This window comes from Lutra lutra, chromosome 8, assembly GCF_902655055.1.
Source record: "Lutra lutra chromosome 8, mLutLut1.2, whole genome shotgun sequence".
NCBI lineage: Eukaryota > Metazoa > Chordata > Mammalia > Carnivora > Mustelidae > Lutra > Lutra lutra.
Genome location: NC_062285.1, coordinates 51891908 through 51912688, shown reverse-complemented (window position 1 = coordinate 51912688; position 20781 = coordinate 51891908). Strand labels below are relative to the sequence as shown.

Below are 20781 nucleotides of genomic sequence, written 5' to 3'. Positions count from 1 at the left end.
CAACACTCAGCAAAGAAGCCAGAAGTTTTGTCCTCAAATATTTTTTAATAAATAGACAAAATCCACTAGGTTGATGCAGCAAACTAAGGTCAGAGGAGAGGCGAAACTAGGGAAGGAAAAGCCCCTGAGTCAGCAACACAACCTCCTCCCCAACCCTCTGGGCTTAAGGCACTTTCCGGGGGACAGGTCCTCGGGGTCCTGTTAAACAGGATGAATGGGAGAGGGAGGGATCAGGGTCCCTTCTCCCACGTTTTCATCAGGACATCACTGTCCTTCTCCTTCTACCTCACAACCCCATTCCTGATTTACCACCCTCATCTCACAGTGTTCTAAGGGGAAGTCCTGGGGGATGCTCCTTGTTGGGGCGGGGGATGCCTATGCCCCTGAGGAAGCAGATCCTGTCCCATCCTGATGGGATGCCAACAACCCACTCTACCCTCTTCACCCCAAGGAGCCATATCTGGGGAAAGGGTGGAGGGGACCCGTGGGCCAGGCTGGGACACAGGGTGTTAGGCGGTGCCTGACACGGGATGCCCATCGGAGCCCAGCTCAGGGTGCCCATCAGCAGCCAGGATGGGGTGCGCATCAGGGCCCTCCCGCCGGGGGCTACCCCAGTTGTTCCTCAGGATGGTGCCTGTCTTCTCTTCCTTGAACTGCTGCCGGTCTTCCCGCGGGATCTTCACCGCGTGGTACTGGGGCACGGTGGCCTCGGGGTACCGCGCCCGCTTGAAGAATCCCATCTGTAAGGACCCCAGGCCAGATGTGAGGAGCCTACAGGGCTGAGGCCCCCGGGGCAGATGCCCAGCACAGCCCAGCACCTTGCCTCCACCGCTGCAGCAGGAAGGAGCTGGGGCAGACAGCGTCCCATGCAGTGCATGGCCCCCACAGGTGCCACAATTCATGCCAGGCCCCCAGGTCCTCGCACATGGCCAGAGAAAGACCAGGAGGGGCCAAAGATGCAGGACCAAGGACCTCTACCTTGGGTCCTGGAAGAGGGGGCTGAAGATGGAACAGCAGGACCACTGACCTCATTCAAGCCTTTTAAGAGACCCAACAGCATGCCCCAGAACATAAACAAGATCTGAGACCAAATGATGGCTTTCTAGACCCCTGCCTATTGGGAATGAGTCCTCCCAAGCCCCAGACACTCATCCCATGTACCCAAATGGCATTTCCCTTGGGGCAGGGCCCTCTGGTCCGTGAATAGGGTGGCCTCGCCCCTCCCTACCTCATGAAGATGCTGGCCCTTCCATACCAAGGTGGAAATATGCCCCTTGCACACTCGGGGCCACCTGAGGCTCCTACATGCTCAGACTGCACAGCATGTCCTTGCACATTTGTCTCATGCCCACAGAGAAGCCATGCACAGCACCTTCCTGCACTCCCACATGCTCACACTGCATGAGCCCAGCCAACCCACTGCGCGTGCCTCCGGTTGTGGATACTCACCCTTATAATGACCTCCCACCCCCGTTCCTAGAGCTCACACCACCCTCGTGCAATCTCATTTCTTCACCCTGGTCCCCTGAATGCTGGGGGCTCTACCACACGCATACATACACACTCACACACACACACACATGCACACACACACAATTACCCCACAGTCCCCGGGCCCCCGGCTTCCACAGCCGAGGGCTGCACAGCCAGATGGGCCCGGTGATAGTTGGTGGGAAAAGATGAGCTCTGGCTGCTCCGATGGAAGAAGCCACACTGGGATATCAAGGGCGGAGGGGAGCAAAAAAGGTGGAGGATGGGAAGACTCAGGAGAGATGGGGCCCTTATCTACTCTGTCCCCCTTCCAAGAAAGCAGAGAACAGGGATTCTGGAGCCAGTTTCATGAAAATATGAACCTCCTCGAAGGCTGGCCAGGTTTCCCGAACTTGAAGCTCATCCAGGGGCCCAGTCCGCTGATGACTCACATTGGCCAAACAGTACTTGTGCTCTGCAACTAGTCCAGGGAGGACTGGGGGGCAGTTCTCCAGAGGGCCCCAAAGACATGCATGGTACCCCACAGCCCAAATGTGGCATGCAGTTCAGGGTATGACAATGGGTGATGGAAGTGATTCCCGTACTGACATGTGCATGCGTGTGCTTTTGGGTGGGAGCCCTGGCACAAACGGGATTCTGTCTACACTCTGTGTGTATGAAGACGGTTCCATGTAGAGCCTGGTACATGGAGGGTCTGAGTTCAGTCTTGGAGGCAGTCCCTGGAGAAGGTTCTCTGTGCTGTTGTGTCTTCTTTGTCACAGTTTCCTTCCCAGCCTTCCCTGCCATGCTCTGGTTAAATCAGACCCCACTCCCCCACCTCCATGGCTCTGCCTCCCACGGTCCCACCCACCTCATCTCCCACCTCCAGATCCTATGACCCCACCTTCTGCTAAGCCCCATGATCTCCAGCTTTCTCACCTCTGAACTCCCATGGCTCTCTCCTGCCTTAGTGCCTTCTGCCTGGTCCTTCCTACAGAGCTCGCCACCCCCACTAGACTATCAACTCCCAGAGGATCAGATCTGCATCTGACTTCTCTCTGAATCATCTAGAGCCCAACAGAGTCCCTGGGACATACAAGTGTTTGGTGCAGGTGGGCCAAAGAAATGAGAGAGCAGGTGGGACAGAGAAGCGTAGCATGAAAGGCCCGCAGCCAGCCAAGGGAGCCCAGCATCCCCAGCCCCAAGCCTCACCTTCCACATGAGAAGCACCAACAGTGCCAGCACCAGCAGCCCGGCCAGGACGGCCAGGAGGATGACCCACCAGGGGACTCCTTCTGCCACCACGGCCACAGGGTCCAGGTAAACCATCACGGGGATCTAGGGAATGAAGAGTTAAAGGAACAGGGGCTGGAGCAGAGGGAAAGAAGAGATTCCCCACACCAACATGCCCAGGCCCGCAGCTCACCACTGTGGAGGCATCTCTGAGCAGCAAGTTCTTGATAGAAGACTTCACGGTGATGTTGGCTCGGACGATGACTTCCAGGGACTTCACGGCTGAGTACTCCTACGGGAGCAGAGGAGGACCGCCTTCTCCTCAATGCTCCAGGGCCCCCCACCCCAGCTCCCAAAACTGTAAGTGGAATCGTGCCCAACACAGAGGGCATTTCTGCCTGTCTTGGGTTAAGAGAGTGCTGCATTCAGACAAGGAGAAGGCAGAAAGAGCAGTGGGTCTGGGGAAGAAGATGCCAGCCCCACGACCACGGTGCTCTTACCTCCAAGAAGGTGCTATTCCAAAGGCGGCCCCAGACATGCAACACAGCGGCGCGGTCAAAGCTATAGAGAGGGCAGCTGAACACCACGCAGCTGGCAGTGCCCCGGGCACAGTCCTAGGGACCAGGACAGGCAGGGCTCTGAGCCAGTTGGCCCCAGCCCACTGAGCCTCCCCAGGGCCCAGCACCCTGATATAGGTGCTCACATGGACACAGAATCTGCCCAGAGACTTCACACCGTCCATCCATGAGCTCCCACACCTTGGACCCCCTACTGCCCTTGTTCCTCACTCTTCTCTCTCCCATTCTCCTCACCCGACCTCAAACTCACCTCCTCCAGGAAGTCTTCCCAGACTAACCCCATGGTCCAAAAGAGCAGTCTACCCAAATCTGGTCTGTCTGGCCTTGGAATACATGGGGAGCAGGGAGGAGGTCTCTTATTTGACAGCAGCAACAGAGTAGCTTCCCCAGTTAATGCTTGTGTTACAGAACAACAGTCCCATTTACTGAGCACCTGCTATCTGCAAGGGACTTATCAAAGCTGTCCTGCAAGGTGCATATTATCATCACCCCCCATTTTCCAAATGAGGAAATTAAAGTTCAAAGAGGCCAGGTGCAGGGCACCTGACTGGCTCCATCCATAGAGCATATGTAACTCTTGACCTCGGGGTCATGAGTTCAAGCCCCATGTTGGCCCAAGAAATCACTTTAAAAAAAAGGAGGGGAGTGCCTGGGTGGCTCAGTGGGTTAAGCCTCTGCCTTCAGCTCAGGTCATGATCTCAGGTCCTGGGATCGATTCCCAAATCCCAAATCTGCTCAGCAGGGAGCCTGCTTCCCCTCCCCTTCTGCCTGCCTCTTTCCCTACTTGTGATCTCTCTCTCTCTGTCAAATAAATAAATAATCTTAAAAAAAAAAGAGAGAGAGAGAGAGGAGGGAGGGACACCTGGCTGGCTCAGTGAGTGGAACATGAGACTCTTGATCTTGGGGTTGTGACTTCAAGCCCCACATTGGGTGTGGAGATTACTTGAAAATAAATTCTTTTTTCTTTTTTTTTTTTAGATTTATTTATTTATTTATTTGACAGTACAAGAGAGCACAAGGAGGGGGAGCAGTAGAGGGAGAGGGAGAAGGAGGCTACCTGCTGAGCAGGGAGCCCAATGCGGGGCTCAATCCCAGGACCCTGGGATCATGACCTGAGCCAAAGGCAGACTCTCAACCAATTGAGCCACCCAGGCGCCCCTTAAAAATAAATTCTTTTTTTTTTTTAAGATTTTATTTATTTGACAGAGAGAGATCGTAAGCAGGCAGAAAGGCAGGGAGAGAGGGGGAAGCAGGCTCCCTGCTGAGCAGATCACGACCTGAGCTGAAGGTAGAGGCTTAACCCACTGAGCCACCTAGGCACCCCAAAAATAAATTCTCTAAAAGAAAAAAAAAAGAGGCCAAGTGACCTGGCTCAGTTCGCACAGCTGGCAAGTTGGTAAGCGGTAGAACAGGTATTTGAATCCAGGTCTGTGCATTCCTATGGTAAGCCCAAACCCACTGAAGGAGGTGGAGGCTGTCCCAGGAGCTGCTGGGGGACCAGGGACATAAGCCCATCTCCTTCCAGATCTGACCCACATCCATTTGGCCCAATCCCACCTGATGATCCAGTCTGCCTAAAAATTGTTACAGGGGCGCCTGGGTGGCTCAGTCACTAAGCATCTGCCTTCGGCTCAGGTCATGATCCCAGGGTCTTGGGTCGAGCCCTACATCAGATTCAGACTCCCTGCCCTGAGGGAAGTCTGCTTTTCTCTCTCCCACTCCCTCTGCTTGTGTTCCCTCTCTCACTGTGTCTCTCTCTGTCAAATAAATAAATAAAATCTTTTCTAAATATTATGTTACATGCACTGCACTTCCTGTACAGGAGAAGGGCTTTGAGAGCATTTGAGTTCTTTGATTCGTCTTTCATTTTGCCACCTTCGAGCAGTTCAAGAATCCTTGGTCAGTTTGTCGAAAAGTAATTTTAAGTAAAAGAATCCATTTCCAAGTTCTCCTTAGAAAGGGAGGCCTTTCAGGGGGAAATCAGCCACGTGGAGAAGGCAGGACAATATCCGTAACAGGGAACCAACCATGACGCAAGTTTACGCTACCCCCACGTGCCTTCATGTTGCCTCCCACCACGCTCTCCAAGAGCAGGGGAGCTGAGGGCCCCCCATGAGAGACAGGGTGTGACAGTGGAGCTCCCTTCCAGACAGACAACGCCAAACCTGGCCCAGCTGTTCACATCCTCCCACCAATAGTCTCTTTGACTCCTTCTATTGCCTGCCCTTCCACACCTGGGTTTCCATCTCCTTGAAACCAGGCCAAATACCCACAATCTGTCCGCTCCACACTCACGGCCAGTGCCATCCTACGAGGGATGAGCACAGAGTGCATGCTCATTGGCTCAATACATCCACTTGAAGAATAAAACTGTGCCAAACAAGGAACTGACTGTGTGGCCAACTGGCCACCAGCCAAGACCCCCCCCTCTGGAGAATACTTGGTGGTCACAGGGGAACCCATGCTGCAGCAGCTGCTTCACAGTTGTAATATAAACTGTCTTGTCAACTCACTCCAGGTATGTGACCATCATGACTGTCAATGGGCCAACCTCCTGGACACCCAGCACCCTAAAACTCCCTGTCCCCCCGCATCCTCATCACCAACACCCCCGCCTCTCGTTCAGACTGCCCCATGCTTGCCCTGCCCTCACCAGGGTGATGTTTTTCTTCTTCTCAGAGGAGGACACCGGCCACCAGGATGTGCTGGGCTCCGGTGGCTCGGGCGGCTCCTCCTGCTCAGGCTGCTCCAGTTCCCGCCTCCTCCTGTCCTTGCTGTCCACATTCTGGATGCGGGGAATGTGAGCAGTGAGTGTCACTCTGAACGCAGCAATCCCAAGACGGCATCTCCTCCCCACTGCCTTCCCATGGGCCTCCCACAGCCCCCACAACATCCTTCCCGAGGTCTAACCCCCTCCACCCTGCTTCAGTGGTCCTGACCACCCTGCCTAAGCCTCACCAGTTGGAGGATGTTGGGCCTTGGGGAGCAGAGCCCCTTCTGCCCGGGCCCCTGCCCGCCCTCCAGCTCCACCCGCATGGGGTACAGCAGCCACTTCCCGTTGGCTATCTCATGGGGCCACATGATGTTCAGGAAGGCAGAGCCCAGGGTGTTCAGTGACTGGCCTTGGTTGGAGACCTGTGGGCAGAAGGGAGTGTGAAGGGAGGGCACTCTGTTTCTAAGTGGGTCACAGATCTGCAGAGAAAGTGGGGACAAGAGCTGAGGGGACGGCCCCCCAGAAGCAGAATTTCAACAAAGACTTGGGATCCTAGACCCCACTAGGCATCATTCTCTCCTACCCCAAAACCAGGAAGGCCTGGAGATGTCCCTGAGAGGGTGGGGTGGCCCCAGCCAAACAAGAGCAGAGTTCTAAGGAGAGACATCAGTCCTCCTCCCCCTCGGCCCCATCCCTCAGCCAAAGCCCCTGATATTAAAGCTTCCCAGGACCCTCATGGCCTACCCAGACCAGCAACTGAGATGTCCACACAGAGATGACCATGACAAGGTCCCAACACCAATACCTGCCCACAATCAAGGTCCAGGAGCAAGGGGAGGCCTTGAACTCACTGGACTATCATGCCGCCATATAATAGGAGAACTACAGCCTTGCAACATGTCTCAGCCTCTCTCTGCACCAAGAAGGAAGGGGCCCGACCAGGGGCCTCACCAGAACACTCACCGTGACCTCATACTTGACCTTGCTGCCTATATCCCGCTCGGACTTCATGGCACTCTCACCCCGCACCACACCAGAGAAGAAGAGCTGCTGGGGAATAGCCACCCTGGTGGGGAAGGGTCAGAATGGGGGCGCTGAGGAGGCCTGAGGCCTGGCTGTTTGGAGGGCCAGGAGGCAGAGCCCAGGCCAGAGCTTGGGAGTAGTAGTGCCCACCCCTTGGGCCAATGTGCCCCTTTGGACAGAGCTTACCCAGTGATGGACAGCGGCAGCTCAATGAAGACAAGCGCTCGGACAGAGATGGGATGAAGCTCCTGTTCGCTGATCCTGGTAAGTGTGCAGGAGCACACATTGGGCAACGGGGCACAGGTGCCACCCCGAGGGCTCAGGTGAAGACAGCAGAGCCCCATCCAGGTGGACATCAACCCAGCTGCCCTTCCCCTCACCACCGCCAGGTGCCCCCAGGCTCACGTGGCCAATAGCAGCTCCACTTCCAGCTCTTTGGTCTCGATAGTGATCCCTGAGGTGCTAAGGATCAGGTAAAAGGTGACCTAGGCCAAGAGTGGAGAGCGATTAGAGTCTGGGAAGGCAAGGGGGTGCAGAAGGGCTCAGGGCTTAGAGAGGCACTCAGACAGGGATAAGGCTGACACGCCAACCTGGGCACCTCTCTTCATGGGGTTCCCCAGCTCACACTCGACATGGGAGGCATTCTCATTGGACAGGCAGAGTGGCTTCTCCTGCAGTGGGGAGAGAGGGAGAGGTCAGTCTGGGTTACCGGAGCCCCAGAGGAACCCCACCACACCCTGCCACAGGCCCTCACCACAGGGTCCAGGGCTCGGACTCCTGAGTAGTGCAGAGAGGCAGGGAGGGTGACCAGGAGCTGGGCTTCATGAGCATCATCCCCATCAGCCTGGGGCTGGGCTGGATCCGAGGGCAGGTTGGTGACCGTCAGCTCCAGGCCAATGACTGGCTGCCCGCTCAGGGCAAACAGGGCTGTTGTCCCATCTGCATCCCTGGAGGTCAGATCCCACTCTCGCTCTAAATCTAAATGCCTTCCTCTGCCTCTCCCTCTCCTGCCTCCTCCTCTCCCACCTCCGCTCCCTGGCCTCTCCTCCCACTGGCTCCCCCGCAGCACCCTCCCCACCAGTCCAAGCCTCAGGCCTTCCCACACTTGAGAGAACCAGACAGGGAGCCAGGAGACCGCTGTTCCAGTCCAAGTTCTTCTACCTATTCTCCTGGGGCAAGGAACCTAACCTCTTTAGGCCCCTGTTCTCCATCCACAGAGGAGCTAATGGTAGGAGTTACCATTATCATTATACATCCTGGGAAGGTGTATTCCTTGCCAAGAGAGACTCTGTGGCCCCATTGTTGACCCTCATCTTCTGAATTATCAGCCTCCGCCCTCCCTCGGCCTGGCCCTCCTGAGGGGGCTTCCTTCTCTTCCTTGATCTCTTGCCTTCCCACCCCCGCCCCCGCCACCCTTCACTTCCCCTCACATGGGCAGAGGCTGGAATTCCGTGTCACTGACGCGGGCACAGAAGCGGGAATGGACCAGCTGCAGGTTGCTCTGGCAGATCTTGTCTTCGCCACAACCTTGCTTCAAGAAGTGGATCTAGGGAGAGAGGCGAGGAGAGAGTCATTCCTAGGGGTGAGGCAAGAGGTGAATGTGTCGCCATGGGACACAGTGGGGTGGCATATCACAAGATGAAGCAAGGGGGTTTTGACTCTCAGATCTGCTGCTTACTAGCTGTGTGACACTGAGCTGGTCACTGAACCACCCTGAGCTACGTGGCCCTCAGTGAAGCGAGCAAGAGATGATGCTAAGGTAGAGGCCAGCAGAACAGCCCACGACAAGACCACATCTCCCTAGCCAACAAGACCACATCTCCCTAGCCAACATTGCATGCGACTGATTCCAGATTTCGAATGTGAAAAACATCACTTCCAGACTGACCAGAAGAGCTTCACGCTCCCCCTTTCAACTGACAGGGATGGAGGTGACCTAAGGACCTTGGAGGCCATGTCTGAAGATGGCAGATCCCCGTCAGCCCAGGCCCCTGAATGAATGCATGGAATGGAGGATTAGTGTCCCCTCGAATGAGGAACATGTGATCACTTGAGCTATTTACCATGTTGTGATCTACTTGTCACAGCACCTAGAGATGTGAGGAACTGCTAGGGTAGCATGTGAAAGAGTTCTGGAAGCTATGAATGCTTGTCACTATGAGGGATGATGATCATTACTCCTTCCAGCTCCTTCTGAGCTAAGCCAGAACCCATGCTCACCTCTGCCCGCTGGGTGCTGGGCTGGTGAGCATTGAGGATGGGGGCCACTGGGGGAAGCCCCTGCCCAGGAGCCTGTAGCCGAAGTCGTGGGGTCTGCAGACTGTAGGACAGCGTCACCACAATGGCCCGAAGCTTGTCTTTGACATTCTCCTGGGAACAGGAAAGATGGACATGCATACTAGAACAATCCTCAGGCGCTGGCCAGACCTAGGACAGATTCTGAAAGCTGTCAAGAGCTGTCCAGAGCTGTCAGAAGCTGAGAGAGAGAGGTAGAGACCAGAGTGAGGGGGAGGGAGAGCAACTGGGGTGGAAAAGGGAGGAGACCAGGATTCAGGGCTTTGAGGACCAGGTGTGACAAAGGAAACTGCCATCTCCATCTCCAGGTAGGACAGAACTTATACTCTGGACACAGAAGGCAGAAGACACAGAAGGCAGCAGGTGAGGAGGAGGTCAGCCCAGAAGGGAAGATTCCCAAAAGTTGAGATCAAAGAATGAAGTGTGAACATGTTAGGGAGGAAGCTAAAAGGAATCAAAGAGAAGAAATCATGCAATGACAATGACTCACAGAGGCCAAGGGTCAGGGCCCACCTGTAGCTGGAACATGGTATCTCCACAGACTCGGTCATGCTGGTGCTTCAGCCACACAGTGCCTGAGGCCTGGTGCTTGGGGTCATCTGGGCCACGGCTCAGGAAGGTCACACGGGGGACCTGGCCCCGGAGCCTCCGGTCTGTGTCTCCATCTAACATATAATCCAGGGCTGTGGCGTGTGGAGAGGAGAGAGGAACCAGTGAGCTGGGGAACTGCTCTCATCTGACCCCATCTCTGAGACTCGCTTCTCTCCACCTCAGAGTGACCCACCCTGAAACCCAAGTGGGAAGTAGCAGTGGGACCTCACTCACCCACAATAGGGCTGTAGCTGCTAGGGCTGGCAATGTAGCTGAAACAGACCCTCAAGTCCACACTGTGGGGGCAAGGGGAACTCCTGAGCCAGGCAAAGCTGACCGGCCAGCGCCTCCTTGCCACCCCAGCTGCAGCCCCACACTGGGCAGGGAAAGGGAGAGTGGGAGAAGTCGGCCCTGAAAGCTCCCTGCCTCCCTCGGGCCCCGCCTCACCAGACCGAGTGGCCAGCAGCACAGTTAGGCTGCTCGAGGTCGATGGCTCGGGGAGCAATGAAGACCTCGTGGGACACATGAAGGACAGGTCTGGCCCTGGGGAACAGGGAGTTGAGCACAAGGAACATGAGACTCTGAGGCAGGGAAAGAGAGGCATGGGCCTCAGGGAGGGAGAGGCTGAGGCAGAGGAGACAGAGGACCTCACCTAAAGAGCACAGCCATGTCAGCCAGGGAGCCAACCAGTAGGTCTGGGTAATGGTTCCCATCCACATCCAGGCCCCCCGAAAGGGAGTAGCCGAAGCTCTTGACACCCACAGCCTCACCCTCCAGCACCTGCGGGACCAGACCATCAGCTCCCCAACAGCGGCACCCCCAGCTCCACCCCCTGCCCTCTGCTGTTGTGCTCCCTCTAACTCCCCCCACACCCACTCTCCCCCACACCTCATCCCAACGAACCCCCTCACCTGGGAAGGTTTGACAACAACCCCCAGGCTGCTCCCGTGGTAGATAAAGACTTTCCCATCCCCATCAAAGGGAGCCCCCACGGCGATATCTGTGGGTATGGGAAAAAGGTAGTCAGACTTGGGGCGGGGGGTGGGGGTTGGTCATCCAGACCCTAACTTTCCCTCAGTCACTGAGTTCTATATAATATGTTTGTTATTTTACTGAGAGGCTACTAAGTCCTGGGCACCTTGCACACATCATTTTTAAGCCTCTTAGCTACTCTCTGCAGACATTACCAGCTCAGAAAGTTCACTTGACCCAAGTCACACAGCTGGTAAAGCTCAAGATGACGCCAGCCCAGATTACTTCTGTCCCAGAGCCCTCGGAAGGCCTCTCCCTGGACCTCTGAGGCCCTTCCCATCCCTGCCGCTGCCCCTCCCTCCCCCAAGGCTTTCCAGTTCCCAATCACACCTGCAAAGCCATCTTGGTTGATGTCCCCCAAGACAGCCAGGCTGATCCCGAACATGGAGTCAGGAGAGCCACAGAGCCGGAGAGGGGAGACCCCAGCCCAGTGACCCCCCTGGTTCAGGTACACATACACGGCACCCCCCAGCTCTTCTTGGCGTTCAAAGAAGTAGGGGGCGCCCACTACCAAGTCTGCCCAGCTAGGGAGAGACGGAGAGACGGAGACAGTCAGTGTGGCTCCCTCCCCAGCCTCTCCCAGGCTCCACTCCCCTGTGGCCACTCTCACCCATCATTGTTGAGATCAGTCACAGCCAGCGAGTAGCCGAAGCCAGAGGTCAGGCGTTCCCCAGACAGCATAACTTCAGGCACCAGGCGGCTGGCACTGTCTTTGCGCAGAATGATCACAGCACCCTTGTGGTTGGCACGGGGGGCCCCTGCTACAAAGCTCAGCTCCTCTGCACGCATCAGACCCTTCCCCGAGTCAATGGAGAAACCTGAGTGGGGTGACTTAGCAATGAGCCCTCCCCGAAAGACTCAGGAGCCAAGGTGTGTCTGGGCTCCCCCGACTCCACCCCCTCCTCACAGGTCTGTAGCAAAAAGGTAAGGGTGCCCTCCAAGTTATCACCAGCACAGCTAGACTGCTCTGCCTCCCCCTCCAGGGGCCTGGCTGTCCTCCCACACCCAGAAACTGGAGTTTGGCACAAGACGTGCAGTGAGATCAGCCTCGGGGACTGGGGAACAAAGAGAAAGGCAATGGCTAGGAAGTCCAGCCCGCTGGCCAAGAGCAGAGCAGGGCACCACGCCTAAGATCCCCCAGGGAGCTGCTCTCCCCTCTGCACACCCAGGAGGCCCCAGCCCCATCGGATGCACCTTCTTTGCCCCTCCTCCCACCATGCTCACAGGGAGAGGAAGACTTCACATGGATAAACGGGAGAGAAGGGGGAGTGGGAAAGAACCTGATTCACCCAAACATCTCCCAGGCCTGGTTTCCTCCCCTTTGCAGAGGGTTGCAGACGAGACAATGAAAGAGACTTACCAGCAAGGATAGACCTTTCTCTGGCATGTGCCCACCATCCATCTCTCAGAGAAAGTCCCACTAGAGCTCTACTCTCCTTTTCCAGTACAGTCTCAGCCCACTTGGTTCTTTCTCCATGGAGACCCCTGTTCACAGCCCCCTAGGCCGTCCCCCCTTGGGGCATCTTCTCAGGCCTGGTCACTGGGCCCAGCGCTTCTTTGAAATTTGGGCCCAATATGTCTTTCCCTGGGTGTGTGTTAGTGAGGGCAGGACAGGAGAGGAAGGGAGACCAGGCCAAGCCCACAGGGCCCAGGGGGATGTGGTGGGAGCTTACAAACCTAAGTAGCTATTCAGGGCCAAGTCTCCGGCTGGTCCTGGGAGCCGGTCAGCAGGGTCCAAAGTTTTATACACCAGCTGGTCAGGGTCTGAGCTATCAATGTTGGTCACAAAGAGCAACCCTGCGGGGGCAGGTGGGGGGACACACCAGGGAAGGAGGAAGGACCACAGAATGGGGAGACAGAGCCAGACATAATGGCAAGAAGAAGGCAGTAGAAGAGGAAGAGGGAGAGAAAGAATATGAGAGAGACAAAGAGACCAGGGAGATGAGAATCAGAGACAGAAAGACAGAGAGAGAAAGGGTGAGAGACAGAGACAGAGACAGAAGGATGGGAGTGTGGAGAGGGAGGACAAGAAAGAGGAGCAGAGGGTTAGAGCAGCCCTGGGCCAGGGAGGGGTCCCTACCAAAGTAGCTGTTGGCAGGGACTGGGATGAGGCGGGGGTCCTGCTCCTTCTCACCCCCCGCCTCGTAGGGCCCGTCGTCCAGGTGTGCCAGGTCCGCTGAGCCCTGTGCACAGAGCTCCACCCTGGCAGTGCCTGCAAGGACAGACCTGTTAGTGCCCAGGACGGGGGAGCGAGGAGCCCCTCTCAGGCCAGACACTGGCTCCACAGGCACACGGGGAAGCCCCTCCTCTCCTCTGCAGCCCCCTCACTGCCCCTGGCCCAGCCCAAGCTTCTGGTCCCACAGACTCGCCACCCCACTCACCGAGTGTCAGCTCAGCCAGCGGTGGCGTGCGGAGACGGGAATGGGAGTGACGCGGTGGGGCTGAGGTGTTGGAGCAAGCAGGCCCAGCCATGCGTGTGGGGGCTCATGCTGGCTTGGTGGGGAACACTCGGCCATTGGAAGGAGAGGAGACACCCCCGTGTGTGTGTGTGTGTGTGTGTGTGTGTGTGTGTGTGTGTGTGCTGGCGTGAGGGGGCTGGCAGACGTGGCGGTGCCCCAGGGCGCCGTGGCAGGGAATGTGTGGGCATGCTTGGCCACGTGCTGCCCCCCAATCCCGCCTCTGAGGTCAGAGGACATTTTGGTTCCCTTGTCCCCTCCCTGAGGAGTGACTCACCCTTCCAGTTATAGGTTCCCGGGGCCCCAAAGAGGAGGTAGTGGCTGTCGGGGGAGAAGGCAGCAGCTGTGCCCTGCTGGCAGAACCCAAACTGCTCGTGGCCCTGGGGGCGCCCCTCACAGAACTTCCATTCCCCACCATCCAGCTCATCGCGGATGGCCAGGTCTTGGCTTAGCACAAAGCAACGACCGATCACATCCCGGGTCTCCAGGATCTGGTCCACCCGCTGCCGAGCCTCGTATCGGTGCGCGCAGGTCTGTGGGAGGAGGCGACGCAGGGTCATGCCCCCCCACACCCTGCCCCATGTGGGCCGTGACCAGCCAGAGCCACACAGCGCACATGAGACGTTTGGCAAGCGCATGGACACATACACATCATTTGGGGACCACCCCCCACCCCGCCCAGCATTAGGCAATATACACATACTTGTCCCGTCTGCACTCACTGCCTTGCGCTGTAGGAAGACGCCTTGTTCCACATTCTGCCTGGACCCCCAGGCACCAAGCCAGCACAGGGCACTCATGCCTCCGTGATCACGCCCTATGAGCCTATCCCCAACATGCCAAGCTGTTCCTGGCTCTGGACCTTTGTCAGTGCCACCACTTTGCCTGCAAAGAACTTCCTCCCCTCTCCACTCTTGAAGGACTGCTTATTCTTGAAAGGCTGGCTGAACTCTACCCTCCACCCCCTACTCCCCCCGCAGGAGGCTTTTCTCACTACTCCTCCTTTGGACTTTCACATACTGGAGACTGTACCGCTCACTTAACATTAACCATATTCTGGGGCGTCTGGGTGGCTCAGTCAGTTAAGCATCTGCCTTCGGCTGGGGTCATGATCCCAGGGTTCTGGGATGAAGCCCGCATCAGAGTCCCTGCTCAGTGGGGAGTCTGCGTCTCCCTCTCCCCCTCCCCCATACATTCTCTCTATCTCACTCTGTCAAATAAATAAAAATTTTAAAAATCTAAAAAAAATTAACCATATTCTGCTCCCACAGTAACTTGGATTATTAACTGTATTTTCATGTATTAGTGATGATACAGAGAGAAACAGACACATAAAAACAGAGAACGAGTTTCCAGAACTCTGCAGTAGGCTTTGTGACCCACGGACCAGGCTTTTCCTCCATCTTTATGTTTCCTCTCTCAGTAACTAGTACAATGCCTGATGCTTAAAAGGTTCTCAGTAAGAGTTTGACAAATGTATAGATGGATGCTTAGATGGTTTTAACTTTGTAAGGACAGGCACTATGTCTTATACCTTTGGTCCTGGGAATCAGGCCATCATACCACACGCCAGCCTGTGTTCTATAAGCACACCTGTGCACATGCACACACCATCACGCGCACACCCCCCACCCCTGCATACAGTCACAAAGAGCGGTACTCACCACAATCTTGCCCCCAGGTCCCTGGCTCCGAACACTGACTCCCAACCACTGGTTCTCCTTGCTCTCCTTCTGCACATCAGCTGGAGGCAGGACAGCGCGAATGAGGAGAGGGAAGAGGAGGCCAAGTCCTCTCCTGCCCTCCCCGGGCCATGCTCCCTCTCCAGCCCCACGGGGTCCACACCTCCTCGGTCAATGTCCACTCTGTAGCAGTCAGTCTCTTCCAGGCTCAGGGGGCAAGCAAAGAGGCCTCCGGTGCGATTCGCCTGCTGCCCAGGCAGAGCCAGCGCCTGTGGAGCGCCCACCAGTAGCCTGCACAATGGGGCAGGGGCGGAGTTAGCATCCAGAGCGCTGTGCCTCCCCAGTGCAGCCCAGACCTGACCCCTCTGAACCAAGCCAATGTTAAGAACTAAGGAGGAGGGGCGCCTGGGTGGTTCAGTGGGTTAAAGCCTCTGCCTTCGGCTCAGGTCATGATCTCAGGGTCCTGGGATCGAGCCCCGAATCGGGCTCTCTGCTCAGCAGGGAACCTGCTTCCTCCTCTCTCTCTGCCTGCCTCTCTGCCTACTTGTGATCTCTGTCTGTCAAATAAATAAATAAAATATTAAAAAAAAAAAAAGAACTAAGGAGGAAGGCCGGAAGTCAGTTTCCCCGAGTCCTGGCAAAGGCAAATTAATACACTTGGCGACACAATCATCACATTACATATGCACATACTATCTGGATGAGGACCCATGTGCACTGTAGATACACACATGCACACCAAACCAAGTGGCCTGGCCAGCGCAGCTAGTTTGAAACAACTGCCTGTTCCCAGCACCTGTTCCTGACCAGGCCTTCCCTATCCATTTCCTGGCCCCAACCTCAGGCTCTGCCCTCCTCCCCAAACCCAGTCCAGTTGGAGCCCTCCCAGAAATACCAGGAATGCTGAGAGCAAAAGTAACAGGGGCCCTGACTGGCACCACGAGGTGACCCAGGGACCAGTTTCAGAGGCCAAGCAAAGGGGTCGATATGGGTCTGTCCCCCAACCCTTCATCAGGGACCCATCAGAGACCCCATCCCCCCTGCAACATTGCCAGCCTGGGATTCTCTCTGTCACTCTAGCTGGCATAGAGGTAGGGGCAAGTTTCTCATCTGTCCCCAATCCTATCCCCATTTTCTGCTCATACTTCCCCACATCCATGATTTTCCCCTTTCCTCCCACCCTCCCTGCCCCCACCCTGTCCCCTCTCCTACCTCCCCCCAGATGCTTTCCCAGCTACAACTTTCTTGGCAGGACAATTTTCCATGATCACAGCCAAGGCTTCTTCCCCAAGGGAGGACTATGCTGGGAATGGAGGCTGCCTGGGTCTCCTGGGGCTGAACCGCAGGCCAGGAGTGAAGGAAGGGGTAAGGTGAGGTGACTGGCACCCAGCTGACTACAAGGATCTCTCTTCACAGAAGGACAGACTCAAAAGTGGAAGCAGGCAGACCTGGAGGCCTCTGTCCCACATTCTTTTCCTCCATCTCCCTTTCTGGGGGACAAGGCCTGAAGTTGTGTCCAGCAATACTGCAGACAGGCATCTACAGGGCACTGTGCCAGTTCTGAGGGGGAGGGAAGGGCACAGAGCCACTCTCCCTTCCCACAGCTCTGGTCTCTTAGCAGCTGTCATCCCGCATCAGAGCCAGTGTCCAGAGAAAGGAGGGGGCGGGGAGCAGCAAGGAAGAGGGCATGCGTTCAGCATTCATTAACAGCTATGTATTGAGAACCTATCATCGGCCAGGCCCCGTGTCAGGCACTGGCGAGACCAGGAAGTAATAGTATCCAGCACCTACTATGGGTCAGGCCCTAGGCTAGATGCCAGGGATATGAGGAACTAACGTTGGTCACCCTCCACCCAACGCTCAGACATTAGGCTAGGCAACTTACATGCATTCTCTCACTGAAGCTTCACGACAATCCTATGTGAGGATTCTTCTGTCTTTCGGTTGAGGAAACCCACTGAGATGCATTAAGTAGGAAGCTGGAATTCAAATCCACGCCTGCCTAATTCCAAAACCCATGCGTTTTCCACCATACCTAATGACGGGCCATCTCCAGAACACTGTGACAGGCCACTCCAGGAAAAGAACAGGAGGAAGGTGAGGGGAGGGTACCCCACACAGAAAAGGAAACCAGGTGGTATGGCCAACCTTCAGACAAGTCCGGAGTATCCCCCCTACCTCCAAACTCAGAGATGGCCACCTCTTGGAGGACTGGGGCTCTCTTATTCACCCAGCACCTCCGCTGGTCAGCACATAGCTAAGCACCAGGAGAAGCTAGTATCAGCATTCAGGGTTCACATCTCCCGTAGAGGTCTAGAGTAGGGAGGATGCTGGAGGAAAGGGGTCCCTATGGAGGGAAGAAGCTGGTGTGCATACATACGGCTAACCTCACTCTCAGTAGAGAACAGACCAGCCCACTTTTCCTGGAACAAGAGTTCCCACACACAGCTTCTCTAGTCTCTCCATTTCTGCCCCAGCCACACACTTTTCTCACCATCCCCAGCCACCCGGGCCTCTGGACAGAACAGGAGCCAAAGCTGCAGCCACTGCCTACAAAAGCACCATCATGTCTGCAGCTGGGGGCAGCGGGATTCCCAGGGGGCCTGGCTAAGTGGAAGCAAAGGAGTAGCCCACTACCACCACACCTCCCGATTCTGCACACACTCCAGGGCTCTGACCCAAGGCCTGCCCTTCCTGATTCTCAATCTGGGTGGCCCTCTGGGGAGGGTGCTTGGCCTGAAGGCTGACTCAACCAGGGTGATCTAGCCAAGCCTTTGGATCCAGGTTTTCAGTAAGGCACTGAAGCTATTCCCTAGCTCAGCGGAGCACAATAGGAGAACCACGGTGCTAACACTTTCACAGCACTCCCTCTGGGCCTTGCGCTATTCTAAGGGTTTTGTATATACTAAGAACTCTTAAATCCTACAACTCTATCTGATAGTACTATCATATATACTATCAAAACTCCATTTCACAACTGAAAGATATAAAGGAGGCTGAAGCTACAGAGCAAAGGTTAGACTTCAAGGTCTCATCCAGGGGCAAGACTGAAAGTCATCAAAATGGGTGAAGCCTTTCTTTCAATCTGTGGATGCTGGTGAAGGCAACTAGCAACTCAAAAGGTAGAGACCCAACGAGCAAGGAACCTGGTCTCTCACGTGCCCCGAGGCAGCGGAGCACCCCCTTGCTGGAGCAAAAGCAGGGTTAGGCAGTCAGGCTCCTTGGGGAAAGCCCCCAGCTTGGCTCAGGGAGACCGAACCAGGGGCCACCTTCAGAGAGGAGGGGGAAATAACAAGAGACCAAGCTATTAAAAATAACCTAGAATTTGCCTAGAAATAGCTCAGAGAGTTCAGCATGTCCTAAAAAGGCCTCCAGTCCTGGAACTCTGGCAGATGGGGGAAGAAGGGAGGGAGGGAAACAGAGATGAGGTAGGAAGCAGATGGAAGGCTGAGGAAGAGATGAAGTCAGTTGCTTTCTATCTCTCCCAAAGTTTGGGGGACCACTGACTATGCTCCCTGATGACAGGGATAATGGAAAAAGGAAGATTAGAGCTACCCCTCCTCCTCAAGCAAGCAAGGGAAGAGAAATGATCTCCTGTCCTCTGCCTCCAAGCCAATAGTATGGGGGAGAAGACAGTCCCAGTGGACAGCATTGATCCCATTAATGGACACTTAGTGTGGCTTAGGCACCAGCCTAGGAGAGAAAAGCCCCCTGGCAGGAGAGGGTGGGAAGCTTTCTTCCCCTTGTCTCTCTTTCTAAAATCATACATGTAGCAGAGCCAAGAGCACAAGAAACATGACAGACACAGGCCCCACACATTATGTATCCATCTCCCATGAGTCCTGAACTGACTAGAAAATAACTAGAATTGTCCTCTGCCCCTCACTCCTCCCTGCCTTCCCCCACTGCTGAGATTCCTAGACCTGGAGGAGGAAGGGGAACAACCTGGCCAGCATCCCTCCTGGGTCTCTCTCTGGCTGCAGCTGCTGCTGCTGCTGCGACTTAGGGGGGCTCTGTTTCCTGCCACTCTGTCATCAAACCATCTAGTACAGGCTGCCATACCCTCCCCTCCCAAGTCCTCTTCCAACCTTTCTTGAGCCGCAAAATAAAATGGCAGGGCTCTCCTGGCCTCCAGTGTCCTACTGTCTTCTTTCCACCCCATGGCAATGCTCTGACCGGAATTTATTTCTGGAGTCTACCTTCCAACCTCCCATGGTGTCTTCAACCTCTCTGTCCTTTCCCTCTCCTCCTGCCCTAAGGAGACATAAGATGTCCAGTCCCCCTTCCTGAGGGACTCTAGCCCTCTGAAGGAGGGGAGTCACAGACCCTGGGACTGAAGCAAGGATGCAAGCTGGGGGAAACCTGCCAAGACAAGAACCTCACTCTCCAACTCAACCACAAAGCAAGACCCGGGTCTCAGGCCCTAAGGGTACGTCTCTGAACCCCCGAGAGATAAGGCAAGGTTAAAGTATGAGATATCTGTGGATAGCCTGAGTGGTCGTGGGGTTGGAAGACTGAGAGATGGAGTTGGGGTGGGGGGAAATCTGTGGCTTGGCCACGGGGACTCTGGGCGAGTGCGGTGACTTACCAGCTCTGGGGTCGGGGCTGCAGTTGCCGGTGCAGAGCCACAGAGAAGCCGAAGAGGCTACCCGGCTCGCCCTCCTTGCGCAGGGCGCCCATCACGTCCAGATTGAAGGCCACAGCCCCCGGGGCGAGCAGTCCGGCCATCAGGGAGCCAAGAAAGTAACAAATCCCGGGGCCTCCCCGAGGATCGCGGCCCGGAGTCCCGGCCATGCGGCGAACCCTGGGCGCGCTCCCCACGAGCGCAAGAAAACTCGCTCGCGCCCGGAGCCGCAGGTCCCCCACGGCCGGTCTTTGGTCTCGGGTCTCGCAGGTGTTTTAGGGGTCTCGCAACCTTTCTCCTCGCCGCCCCTCTCCCTCCGCTCCTCCGCCCCGCTGCTCCACCTCCCCACTGCCCGGCTGCCCCAGCACCGGCTAGGATGACTGCAGCAGCCGCCTCCCGGGCGAGAGCTCGGGCTCCCGCCTCCGCTCCCGGGGGCACCGCCCCGGCCCCGCCCTCTGCCCCGCCCCTCGCTCGAGCGGCAGGTGGAGGCTTCGCGGCGTGGTAAAGGGAGATCCAGGCGGGCGACTCCGGGTGGGAACCCGCCTTGCACGCCAGGATCTCCACCCCGGCTTCGGCCCTGGCCCTGCCTGCGCTCTCCTGTCCTCCCACCCCCGACTCCTGCCCAAGCCCGCGAGTGGTGGGGGCGGTGCATGGGAATGGGGAGGGAGAGAGAAGTACAGAAAGAAAGGGATCTAAAAAGAAAAAGGAGGGTAAGAAATGATAAGTGCTTGAGGCTAAAGGACAGTCTGGGAAGAGAGATGTACACAGGGAGATGAAAGGGCAGGGTCCTGTGTGGTTCTTTGGTGCTCCCTTCTCTCCGCGATCGCGTAGAGCGCCTAGCATGCTGTTCGAATCAAACCACATCCCGCCCCATCCCATCCCACCCCTCAGAGCCCGGCAGTGACTAGGGCTATGCTAGCCACATCGTCTGCAGTCATGATAGAGGCAAGAGGAGAGAGAGAAATTCCCCAGGTCTGGGGAAAAGAGCAAAGGAGGCAGGTAGAAAGAAAACAGAGAAAAGAGATGGAGAAAGAAGAGCAAGAGTTTGATCAATAAAGAATGGTTTGGAGGCTAGGGCGGGTAG

The 20781-nt window shown here is 56.2% G+C and overlaps 1 protein-coding gene across 7 annotated transcripts; it reads right to left on the bottom strand.

Annotated features, from left to right (window-relative positions):
- Window positions 1–24: 24 nt before the first annotated feature.
- Window positions 25–20563, bottom strand: ITGA7 (integrin subunit alpha 7). Of its 7 annotated transcripts, XM_047741274.1 has the most exons (27): window positions 19662–20563; window positions 15237–15364; window positions 15056–15135; window positions 13669–13924; window positions 13070–13147; window positions 12613–12732; window positions 11546–11753; window positions 11266–11459; window positions 10815–10903; window positions 10556–10683; window positions 10351–10446; window positions 10138–10199; window positions 9826–9995; window positions 9238–9387; window positions 8448–8563; window positions 7772–7964; window positions 7608–7688; window positions 7423–7502; window positions 7204–7278; window positions 6958–7060; window positions 6240–6416; window positions 5935–6066; window positions 3204–3317; window positions 2897–2995; window positions 2683–2808; window positions 1601–1713; window positions 535–740 (listed from the first exon to the last, which is right to left on the bottom strand). In XM_047741274.1, the coding sequence occupies exons 1-27, from the start codon at window positions 19865–19867 to the stop codon at window positions 680–682; spliced, it is 3435 nt and encodes a 1144-aa protein (XP_047597230.1). In that variant the 5' UTR covers window positions 19868–20563; the 3' UTR covers window positions 535–679. The 7 variants fall into 7 exon arrangements, with proteins under 7 accessions (XP_047597235.1, XP_047597228.1, XP_047597231.1 ...); XM_047741279.1 differs by lacking the exon at window positions 1601–1713 and having other exon boundaries at window positions 25–740; window positions 13016–13147; window positions 19662–20558; XM_047741272.1 differs by lacking the exon at window positions 1601–1713 and having other exon boundaries at window positions 25–740; window positions 19662–20557.
- Window positions 20564–20781: the final 218 nt, after the last annotated feature.

What these genes read in the sequence shown, in the direction of transcription:
- ITGA7 (XM_047741279.1), bottom strand. Translation starts at nt 19,867, where the DNA reads ATGGCCGGGACTCCGGGCCGCGATCCTCGGGGAGGCCCCGGGATTTGT. An exon ending in CCAGCACCCAGCGGGCAGAG is followed by an intron (nt 8,564 to 9,237) that starts GTGAGCATGGGT and finishes CTCTCTCCCTAG; the next exon opens with ATCCACTTCTTGAAGCAAGG. An exon ending in GGAATAGCACCTTCTTGGAG is followed by an intron (nt 2,996 to 3,203) that starts GTAAGAGCACCG and finishes CTGCTCCCGTAG; the next exon opens with GAGTACTCAGCCGTGAAGTC.